At 36.2% G+C, this 12,176-nt stretch overlaps 1 protein-coding gene across 11 annotated transcripts; it reads left to right on the plus strand.

Moving 5' to 3' along the window:
• Positions 1-2,942: 2,942 nt before the first annotated feature.
• On the plus strand, positions 2,943-11,742 carry LOC110824195 (alpha/beta-Hydrolases superfamily protein). Of its 11 annotated transcripts, XR_015816932.1 has the most exons (11): positions 2,944-3,263; positions 3,665-3,759; positions 3,840-3,937; positions 4,056-4,105; positions 4,509-4,604; positions 4,735-4,824; positions 4,944-5,036; positions 5,119-5,214; positions 10,059-10,288; positions 11,065-11,130; positions 11,368-11,427. XR_015816932.1 is itself a non-coding variant. In XM_088213184.1 (10 exons), exons 1-10 carry the CDS (start codon positions 3,090-3,092, stop codon positions 11,521-11,523), a joined length of 1,014 nt encoding a protein of 337 aa, XP_088069310.1. In that variant the 5' UTR covers positions 2,946-3,089; the 3' UTR covers positions 11,524-11,742. The 11 variants fall into 11 exon arrangements, 3 of the variants coding, with proteins under 3 accessions (XP_088069311.1, XP_088069310.1, XP_088069313.1); XR_015816931.1 differs by having other exon boundaries at positions 11,065-11,511; XR_015816934.1 differs by having other exon boundaries at positions 10,062-10,288; positions 11,065-11,511.
• The last annotated feature ends 434 nt before the right edge of the window (positions 11,743-12,176 follow it).

Below are 12,176 nucleotides of genomic sequence, written 5' to 3' on the forward strand. Positions count from 1 at the left end.
AGAAAATTGTGCCATGTATGACCGCTCAGTCAGAGCTTCGACAAACTGGAGTGCGTGGCGTTGCAAGATACTCTGACTTGGTACCACGCGGGATGTCATGCTGGCAATCCGCGTGCCCGCGATCGGACGGTCCGGATGCGTTTCCCCACACGTAGATGGTCCGAATCCGTTCCCTCCTCAAGCGCAATAGAACAGTCATGATTAAATGCGATGAACGGTCTAGATTCGTTTCCTCTCTAATACGATCGGACAGTCGAGATCAAAATTGCGATGAACGGTTTAGATTCATTTTCTCTTTAAACGCGATCGGATAGTCGAAATCAAACGTGATGAACGACCCATATTTAAGCAAGACAGGTATAAATATTTTGTATCACACCGAACCCAAACCCTAATCGCCAGCCTCCCGTTGAAGAAGAAAGTCGCCGCCGCCTGCAGCCGCGCCGAGGCCACCTCTGACTGCCAAAAAAGGTAAAAATTCTCTTATCCACTAAGAATTTGATTTCGAACACCCCCATGGCCAAATAGGAGCAAAAAGAACGGCGGATGAGCCGAAAATCACAGGTAAAATTCGAAATTGCCTCTAATGAGCCCTTTCTCATTTCTCATTTTGTGCGATTTTTCTACAATTGTGTTCACCGTTCTGTTTTCTATAGGTTGACTGAAGAAAAATGCCCAGTCGCGAAGATGAGCAGGTAGAACTGCCGCACCAAAAAATTTTGCCACCGATTAGTTTTTATTTTTTGACTTTTTTCGGCCAACCAAGGTCCCCTAACATGTTTTCTCACAGGGATGAGTATAAAATCGGTTGAAACTGGCCAAAACTGATTAAAAACAGCCAGACTGAGGCAAACTGCCGCCGCAGGTGGCAGTGCCGTCGTCAGAGTACAGTTGTGCCGCCGTGCCAGAATTCTAAAATTGACCATAAAATATTTTTAACACGTATTTTGGGATTTTTTAGGTACTTTGAAGTACATAAAACGTATTTTAATCTCCATAGAAAAATTCAGAAAACCCAAGGACCGTCAATAAGTGTAGTAGAAAGTTCGGTATTTCGGACACCAATTCGGGTAAGAATCCCTTACCTTATTCTTTGTTATGAAATTTAAGCTTAATAATCGACAATATGGTATTTGTGTAATTTAAAAAACTTTGAGAATAATTACAAGTTATCAATAGAGTCAGAAATTAATTGATCATTTATTTGTTGTCCTTTTTAATTGATAGTTGAATTTACAGTTTTAAATATATGATGATATATTAGAATGATTAATTGATTCAATTGTGCTTCCTTGATATATGTATTGTTTGTCTTGCATGATTTGCGGTTGATTTGTAAAATTGGTAATTAAGATGCAAACGAAAAATTGATTAGTCATGTGAATTAATGAATTGTAGCCTTATTAGATATCTTAAGAGATGGTGGACGGACCGGTTACATAAGAAACTCTACCGTGAACGTTGCCTCATACCGGATGGGGTATCAAGAATTGATATTTTTGGCGCTCATACCGGACAGAGTATTGAGAGATAATATTTTTGGCACTCATATCGGATGAGGTATGGGGATGGCCGGTTAGTTGACAATTTTGAATATTAGTTCACACGTGGTGGGATATTCTTATGAGCCATCAGGGATACCAGTATATAAATAAAAAGGAAAAGTTATTGTTCTTATTTACTTAAATTAGAAATTGAAATTATATTTGAATTATTGTCTCTATAAGTTGATTTTAAAAATCTTGTAATGGTAAATATATGCAACAAATGATTTTCTTTATGATAAATGAATTTACTTAAATCAAGAGTTCTATTGGTTGTTTTTATTATTTTTACTAACCTTCAGTTTTTATATTGGTGAGTAGTGTGATATTCTTATTAGGTTAGTATAACTCACATTTTCATTAACTATTTTAGATTAAGAGGACCAAGACCTACATCTCGATCAACAAGAGAGTTGTGAATAGTTCACCATCCGCACTTCCTTCAAAAATTAGTGAAAGTCGTTCTAAAATGCTCAGTATATTACTTTTTATTTTATTTCCTTGATTTTGTTTGTTTTTTTAAAATGATCATTCTCATAAATTTATTAGGTATTTTAAATAATTGTGTAAGGAGTATAAACCCTAAACTCTATTGTTTCACTTCCGCATTTAATTCATAACTTTATTTCCTTTTAAGTTGCGAACCTTTATAGAATATGAATAATACATGCTAATTATTTTTATTTATTATTATTATTATTATTAATTCATGAAATTTTTATTTCACATAAAATTGAAACAATATTAACTACCATATATAATAAATAAAAATATTATATACAATATATATACTAGTAAATATAAATTTAAATTTTCCATAAAAATATGATATAAATTAAGATTTTATTAATTAAAATAATTTATTAAGATAATTATTAAATATGTGATAGTTAAAGAATATATTCGATGTATATATCAATTAAAATTTAACTGTTTTAAAATTGATATACATAAATTACTGAATTAATTATATATTAAAAATATATATTACATTTATTCGAACATATTAATCAAATATATAATTCAAATATACAAATCAGAAAGTAATTAAATTAATTTTATACTGAATCACTTTTAAAAATAATTAATATTTCTCGATACTATATTTTAATGTGATACACAAATTTTAAAATATATATAAGATTTTAAATAAATTTTTTATTATTTTATTTTATTAGACTTTATCTTATTTTTAAACAAATGATTATTATGTATACAAATTCTATATTTACTCTATTTATTTTAATAATCAAATAAAATTTGTTCATTCATTTTTTTAGAATTTTATTATATTATAAAAATTAAATAATATAGCCCACTAACATATAAGTAATTTTTTAAAAAAGTTTATAGCCAATTTTAACAGTAAAAGATAATATAAAACAACACAACCAAATAAAAGTCGCCCACGGTGACATGGCGGAACCAAGAAACTGAAACTGACGTCTACAACACGCGTTGTTATCCTTTGCTCTCATCTCTGCTACGCCATTCAAAAGCCAGGAGCTCCGGCGAATGCTAAATTTAACCAACGCCTGACCAGCAATGCTCTCCCTCATTGCCAAACCAGTTCCATTTTTCTCAGAATCATGGAGAACGAAGAGGCGTTTCACGGCATTAGCCGACAACTTCCCTTCGTTTTTGCCCGAACAAGTAGAGAGAATTAAAGACCCTTTTGCAAGAAAGCTTGCCACAAGAATTGAGAGGCTTCCTGTACATGTAATAATAATCAACTGCTAATTCATTTTTATTCTGTTAATTAATTATTGTATTCTTATTGGCTTATTTGATTAGTCGCTGAAATTATTTGACTGTTTGGATATGTTGTCTAAATTTGTGTAGGATATATGTAAATTATCGTCAGCATATTTCTTTTACAATGGCGTTGGTTTTTTCTTTTTCTTTTGGTCATTTGTTCGCCCGGAGCTCTAGCAAGCAAGCTACTGTAATATGACTCACGGATGTATTTACTTATCAGCTTTAATCAAGATCAAACTGTAATGGTTACCGGGTTAATCCACCATTTTTTCTCAGGTTTCCAAATTTGAAAGTATTTCTGGGCGGCTTATGAGAAATTGTAGTTATGTATAATCGTTGAACTCCTCTATGGGTTAATGCAGGTCAGCTTCTCAGAAAGCAGTATCATGAGCAGCTGTGTGAAGCCATCTGTACAGAGCAACACAAGTCCAGTTGTTCTGCTTCATGGCTTTGACAGGTCCTTAATAACTCATTATAGATGATGGTTTTGAAAATTCTGTATGTGTGTTAGAGTTTGAACTATGTCTTATTATTCAGTTCCTGTTTAGAATGGAGATACACATATCCACTTCTTGAGGAGGCTGGTCTGGAGACTTGGGCTTTTGACATTCTTGGTTGGGGATTTTCTGACTTGGGTCTGTTTTTTTAGCTCTGAGCTATACTTCTCTCATCCAAAATTCAACTCGGCCATTGATTTATTGTTTTCCATTATTTACATTTAATTTATTTCTCTTCTTCTCTTGTACTTGATAGAAAGACTTCCACCATGTGATGTGGCATCTAAGCGTGAGCATTTTTATCAGGTATTGCACCTATCTGAAGAATTTCTCCTGTCATTATCATGTGTGCAAAGGTAAGCCTTCGACATGCCTCATTGGGTGAAGAGGAGTTTTAAAATATCACAGAGCAGACATCTAAAGGAGTATATTATGGCTTATGTGCTCACCAAGTCTTTTATAAGCTTCATAGGGCTCTTCTATTAGTTATGGAGTTGAAATTTTTTTTTCCTTCCTTATCAAATTATCAAAGCTGAGAGATTAATTAAGGTGATAGTCGAGCTTCCTTAGTGTACATCAGCCATAATGGGCATAGAAAAGCTATACCAGCTTTTATGATGCGCCTTTTTCGTAAAACATTTCAATTGCTTCTTTGACATTATGTTGGCCAGATTTTTATCGTACTTTTATGGTGTCATATGATCAACAGTTTTGGAAGTCGTACATTAGAAGCCCCATGATCTTGGTTGGACCCAGCCTTGGTGCTGCAGTTGCAATAGACTTTGCAGTTAATCATCCAGAAGCTGTAAGTATAATGAAGCTCTTGATCCATTTAAGTTGCTAAAATAAAGGTCTTCAAGACTTATGAAATAACTTCCAATTTTCTTCTCTGGTTGCAAATCTCATTTGACTTACAGCTTTCACTTTGTTTTCAGGTGCAAAGTCTGGTTCTTATTGATGCAAGTGTTTATGCAGAAGGCACGGGAAACCTAGCAAAGTTACCGAAAACTGCAGCTTATGCCGGGGTAAGTCTTCTCAATGTATAAAATTTTAAGGCAAGTATACAGCTGTTAACTGAGCATGAATCACCTGGGGAGCCTTGGAGCTAGCTAGCATAAAAATTTGAGAACTATTTCTGAATCAGGTGTATATATTGAAGAGTATCCCACTCCGCTTGTATGCAAATTTTTTGTGCTTCAAAAATATTTCTTTAGATACAAGCTTGGACTGGACAAATGTGAGTATCTTCTTGCCACTGTTACCTAATCAATTGATCCAGTTCCATGACATACTAATTGTTTTTTTGTAACCGCATTTAGGTGGGCCGCTTGCACTGTCTATATCCTTGGTGGGATGATGCCATTGTAGATTTTATGACCACTGGTGGCTATAGTGTCACTGCTCAAATAGAACAGGTTTGTGCATTATTATTTTTCTGTTTATTTAAATATCATCTTGGCAGCCATCAATTTGCATGTAACATATTATCAGTGCTTGTACTAATCCACTAAATGTTTATCAGAGGCATAAGGCAGTAGTAAGTAGTTAGCTGTTAAGAGCTAGCCCAAATGGAGGTGAAAACAATGAATATTTGAATTATTTGTCGGCCTTTTATTTTGTCTGCTGTTATGATTTTCAATACTAAAGAATATTTTCTGTTATTTTAGGCAGTACTAGAATACGATGATAACAGCTATAAAAGTTAAAAATATATACTAGAAGGGCATCAGTCTATGCAGGTGTAGGTTGTAACCTGCAGAAAATATAAAAAAGGAATATTTTTATCAGCTATTCCCTTACTTTTATTCTCCCTATTCTCTCTGTCTCCTCGTTTCTCTTCTTCTTCTTCTTCTTCAACTTCTCTCCTAAGTTACCTTCTCATTCTGATTTTCCCTCTCAAACTAACTGCGCATGTTTAAGGTTCCTAACAAAATTTGTATCAGAGCTAAAGGAACCTGCAGAGATCATTTCGTCCACAGGTCAGATGGCCAAAACAAGGGAAAGTCCACCATAACTGATGCCTCAGGATTGCTCAGATGGAGGACTCACTCCATGGCATGGAGCAGAGAATCAAGAACTTCATGAGTGAAATCTATTAGTCCATGGATGCCAAGCTTAAGGCTAAGCTAGGTGCCAAGTAGGTTGCAAACAATGGCCAACTATAGCTCATTGTAGCTGACACAATTAGCTCCATGATGGCCACCCCTAAGCTCCACTTGCCGGAGTTTGATACCAATCCCCCCTCCAAACCAACAAACACCTCAAGCTCTAACCTTTTCCTACTCCCAGGTGTCCCAAGGCCTCTTACCCACTCCAGGAGTAAAAGAAAAAAGAGGGAACCACTTCCCAACTTCCTTGTCCAATTCCTTGGGGGTAAACACAGCAAGGATCAACATTCTATGTTTGAAGGAAGTAACCCTAGGGTTTGAGTGAGAAAATGCAAGAAGGATCTCCCAGGTCTATGGAGTTTCCAGTGATCGGAAAATGGAGGAAGTCACCCTGTTTTCTGCAGGGAAAGCAGATACTCGGTTTCAAGGGTGGTGAGCACAGCATGAGACATGAATTGGAAGGTCTTTGAAGAAGAACTTTGTAGGAAATTCAGAGACCTCATAGTAGTTGATAGTGGATGAGTTCAACAAACTGAAGCAAGAGAATTCCTTGATGGAGTACCAAGAGAGGTTTGAAGAGCTAAGGCCAATAATGTTAAGAGAAAATCCTCACTTCAATGAATATTACTTCATATCTTACTTCATTAGTGGCCTAAACGAAGAGCTAAAACCCATGATCAAGCTTTTTAAACCACAAAATCTAAATATGGCATAAGAACAAGCTCAACTCCAATCTCAGCATATTGATGCCATATTATGTTGCCAAAAGAACAACCCTCCTGCTGTCAGCACCAAGCCACCCTATAATGACCAAACACTGCACAAGGAACCAACCAGTCCCCTGCCACCAATAAGTTCCAAAATCAGACCAGTGATGGTGGGTTCATTGACAGCAAGAGACCACCAAATCCTTGCTATAGATGCAGCAAGCCCTACTTTCCAGGCCACCAGTGTAAAAGCAAACAACTATAGATGATGGAGATAATGGAGAATTAGGAAGAAGAGATTAAAACAGAAGAAGAAAATGCAAGGGACGATTACCAAACTTAAACCTTGAGGACAAGGTTTTTCGAAGGAAAGAGAAATGTTAAGGACTAGGCCAAATGGAGGGGAGAGTAATGATTATTTGACTTATTTGTCTGTTTTTTATTTCGTTTACTGTCATGATTTTCTGTTATTTAGGACAGTACTAAGATATGATGATGACAATTGTAGAAGTTAGGAACCTGCTAGAAGGGCATCAGCCTATATATATATGAGTTAAAACTTGCAGAGGATATGAAAGAATATTAGTATCCGCTATTTCTTCCTTTTATTCTCTCTATTCTCTCTTATCTCCTTATTTCTCTTCTTCTTCTTTTTCAACTTCTCCTTTAAGTTACTGTGTAACGACCCCGAAAATTTTCAAAGGAAACAAATTATAAATTTAGTGCAAAAACGAAATAAATATTTATAGTTTATATTTCTTATACAATAACTGAAAGTATTAAATAGGGATTACGAGAATAACCTTTTTATAAGAACAACTAATAACCAAGAAAATAAATTAAAAGTAAATAATTGAACATTCTACTTGCATTTCTCTTATGGATCGGGTTCTGAATCCTGATCTTTTTGATATGAAATGGTTAATAAAAGAATGAACTATACTAACCCAGTAATAATATCATACTACTCACCGACGTAGAAATAAAGGTTGGTAAAAATCATAAAAACAACTAATGGAGCTCTTAATTAAGCAAAATTGTTAATTATAAATAAAATCATTTACCGTCTACTTATCATAACGAGATTTACAAAAACAATCTATAGAGGCAATAACATAGCACATTATAATTTCATATGCAATCGATTGGAATAACAATTTTCTCTTTTATCAGCCTACTGGTATTCATGGGGGTCCATAGAGATGTCCCCATAACGTGTGAAATCTTTCCTTTAACATTTCAAATTAACGGGCCGTTCTCATATCCCATTCGGTATAAGTGCCAAATTACTAAATGTCAATACCCCGTCCGGTATGAGGGGTGAAACGGGTCGTTCCCATACCCTATCTGGTATGAGTACTAAATTACAAAATCTCGATATTCCGTCCGGTATGAGACAACGTTCACGGTGGGGTTCCCTATGTACCCAAATCCGCCCACCATTTCTCATGATATCCAATAAGATTGCTGTTTCATCCACTAAATTAATTAAACAGTTTTCCAACTTCCTTTAATTTCCAGCTTCTCAACTCAACCATAATCACATGAAGCAAACAATACATGCATTTAGACTATAAGATCAATTAATTAGATATTATCATGCATTCAAACTGTAAAATAAATCAATAGAGTTGACAGTGAATAATTTCCATTTTTGGTTCCATTAGTGACCTATAATTAATCATGAGTATTTTCTAAACTGCCCAAAACACTATATTATTATTAATTAGAGTTCAATTCTATAACAGAGAATAAGATGAGGAATTCTTATTAAATTGATGCCCGAAGTGCTAAATTTGTTGATTGCGCCTACTGCCGGTCCCCGGGTTCTCTAAATTTTCTTTCGGGGATTAAAACGTACTTTAAGTACCTAAAAATATCTCAAAAAACCCAAAATTAGTGTTAGGACCCCTTTTTGGCCAATTCTGGTATTCTGGCACAGCGGCTCCGTCATGCTCCAGCGACGGCACCGCCATCTGCGGCGACAGTTTGCCTCAGGTCAGCTGTTTTTGGCATTTTTTCGGCCAAATTCGGCTAGTTTTATTTCAATCCCTGCGAGAAAACACGTTAAGGGGCATCAGTTGGTCAAAAAACCGAAACTCACCGGCGGCGGGGTTCTCTGGTGCGGTGGCTCCGCCGGTTTACCTTTGCGGTTGAGTGTTTTGCTTCGGTCAACCTATAGAAAAGAAAACGGTGATTACAATGATGGAAGAATTACGTAGAACGGGAATCGGGAAAGAACTCATCGGAGGCGTTTTTTGTACTTTCCCGCGGCAGCACCACAGGGCTTTACTCGCGGTTCCCGGTCAATCCGCCGGTACTTTTGCTCCAATTTGGCCACGGGGGTGTTTAAAATTGAATTTCGAGTAAAAGAAAAAATTCTTACCTCTTTCGACGGTCAGAAATGGCTCCGACGTGGCAGCAGCAGCGGTCGGCTTCTTTTCTGGCGGCTGGGTCTTCTTCTCTGGCCCGCCGGGGGGGGGGGTCTGACCGCTAGAGTTAGATTTTGGTGTGAAGAGGGTTATTTATATTCTTCCCCTTTTAATCTGAGCCGGCCATCACATTTGATCTGAACCGTCCGATCGCGATTAAATAGGGAATGAATCTGTACCGTTCATCACGATTTAATTTGGGTCATCCGATCGCGTTCAAATAGGAAATGGATCTGTATTGTTCATCGTGTTTAAATCTAACCATCCGATCGCGTCTGGGGAGAGAATGGATTCGTACCGTCCGTGTGCGCGGAAATGAATTTGGACCGTCCGATCGCGAGTACGCGGATCACCAGTGTAGCCTCCTGCGTGGCACCGCGTCAGCGTCCCTGGCCATGCGGCGCGCTCTAGTTCGTCGGGTCTGCTGACTGGGCGTCCTAAATGACACTATTTTCTTAAATTGTGTTTCGACCCCCAGTTTTCGAATTTTCTTTTAAAAATACCCCTAAAATCTAAATTTTCACTCTTTTTTCTCAAAATTATTTTTAATTTTATTCTCCATTTTAATTTTCTCTATTTTTACATTAAATAATAATTAAAAAATAAAATTTAAATTATATATATTAATTTAAATTATATATATTAATTTAAATATTACAAATTAAATTTCGGGTATTACATACTGTCTCATTCTGATATTCCCTCTTAAATCAACTGTACATGTCTGATGTTCCTAACGTTAGGATTGGTGAATGTGCTTCATGTGTGTAGACTACTGAAAGGGTCCAACAGTCCATTATTCTGTTAACAGGTTGCCCCTTTAAGTCCACACAATAAATAGGTCGATCTTAGTGGTAGAGACTAAGAAATATCCAATGTTCTTATCTCCCAAATTCTAGTCTCTCCCTCTAATCTAGCTCTCTCTTTTCTCTTTCCTATATCTCTTTGTCCTTACTATCTCCTCATTCTGTCAAAGCTGATGTGTAATACTCTTGACAAAATGGTATTAAAGCAGCTAGATTCTCAGGAAATGCGAGCATCCGAGATCTTGATAATGCGAACCAAGGAATAGTCAATGATTGCCAAGCAGCAGAGGATTCAGCAACATGATGTATTCGTCAAAGAGCTTGATCAACAACTGAAGGAGTTCATATCTAAAATATATGAATCACAGAAGTAGACTCGTCGACAGTTTGATCAAATTATGGAGATGATGCATGATAATGCCCGTCAAACGTCCAGGTACATTTCCATCACCTGCTCCTTCCTCAAAAAAGGGATAATTGCCTAAACTAGTATTGCATGAGGCTGGAGGAAGCGTTAATGCTAGCTGTGTAAGGAATTCCAGTTCTAATCCTTCGTTGCCGAAAGTAGAGATACTTGTGTTTGAAGGTGTCAATAAAAGCATGGATTAGGCAATGCGTTAAGTATTTCTTTGTGAATGGAATTTCGGATGAGCAGAGAGTAAAGCCTGCTCCTTTGTTCCTAGGTGAAATGGTCGATACCAAGTATCAAGGTAGGCTGTTTAAGAACAAAGGTCTGGAGTGGGACGTACTTTTGAAAGAATTATCTAGAAGGTCTAGAGGAGCTGATTGAAGAGATTTTATCAGAGAATTTAATAAGCTGGTACAAACAGGAAAGGTGCTAGAATATCAAGACAACTATGCGGGAGGAATTTGCTCTGCTTCTACCTTGTGTACTTCATTTGGTGGTTGTACAGTGTAGGGTATTCTCTGATGCCCTTCCAGATTTATTATAATTGATTAGAATAATTCTGTAAAGGAAGTTTGCAAAAGAAATTTAGGGCAAGCATGCATCTTGGTGAGTCAAACTTACCAAGAATTGCTGTCGAATTTCCTCAGTGACATGCTGTAACTGAAGTGCTACAAATTTCTGGAGCTGTTTCTAAGAAAAGAAATTTATACTCTGCATCTTCTCACCTTTGTATCTACTATAATTATTCTTATACTGTAAGAGTTTAGGCATTGTTTCAGGCTGTTCACAATGATTCTCTGCAGGTGAAGCAGAAGACTCTTATCATATGGGGCGAGAATGACCAGATCATTAGCAACAAGCTTGCGGTGGTTAGAATTTCTTTAACTTAAAGTCCTTGTAGACCTGAGAAGACTACAAAATAGGCCACTGAATCATGCCGAGAAGAAACAGATCTTCATAAGTCCTATATTTTTTATTTCTTTTCTCTTGTTATCCTATGCATGAAGTACTTCTGTTTTATGATTTAGAGTTTGTCGCTATTAAAAATTAATTAAAAAAACTGGAATTAACTTGCCTTTTGTGACTGTTTGAACTATGTAAAACAGAGACTACATTGTGAACTGCCAAATGCAATTCTACGCCAGATATCAGATTGTGGTCATCTTCCACACGTGGAAAAGCCAGATTCCGTTGTCAAATTGATATTGGAATTTATTCAAGAACATTGCAAGGAACAGGTTCTATGTGTCTCAAAGCATTGAAGGTCTACTCACTCACAACTGCTATTTATTTATTTCATATATTCCTTTATGCATTTCTACATTTTTGATGATCTTATAAGAGTTTGGCTTCCTAAGAATCTTAGATTCTTGGAAGAAAAGAGTAACTGTCCATTTTGTACTTAATTCACACTTAAAGTTGGAAATTTACTCAGCTGATTCACTGAGTTTATATGACAACATTTTGATAGCTTTATTTTAGTCAACGTTCAGCACAGGGTGCACAATGAGAAGCGCAGTCCCTACCTTCCAGTGTCCTGATAAATTGTATGTAATTGGGCTTCTACTGTACCTTCAAATTTTGAAGGAAATGTCAATAATCAAGTTTATTAATTTAATTCAATAGTTTTGGTACTGAGAGGTGGTGGCAGTGTTCTTATGAAGGTATAAAATTATCCTTTTTTACCAGGGTTTATTAGAGTAGTCAATTATTCAAAGTATACAGAAATAAAAATTATTGGACATAACATGCATATTGGAAAAATATTTCCAAAGATGTATGAATCAAATGTTTGGGAGTTAATGAGTGTTACCTTTGCATGGCGGTGGCTGAATCTTGTAATCATCTTCTTCTTTGGTGTCCAGTAACTTATAGTATATGGAATATGGTTTATAGTCTTCTGGGTATCAACTGA

This window comes from Carica papaya, chromosome 2, assembly GCF_054855325.1.
Source record: "Carica papaya isolate Zhongbai chromosome 2, ASM5485532v1, whole genome shotgun sequence".
Lineage (NCBI taxonomy): Eukaryota > Viridiplantae > Streptophyta > Magnoliopsida > Brassicales > Caricaceae > Carica > Carica papaya.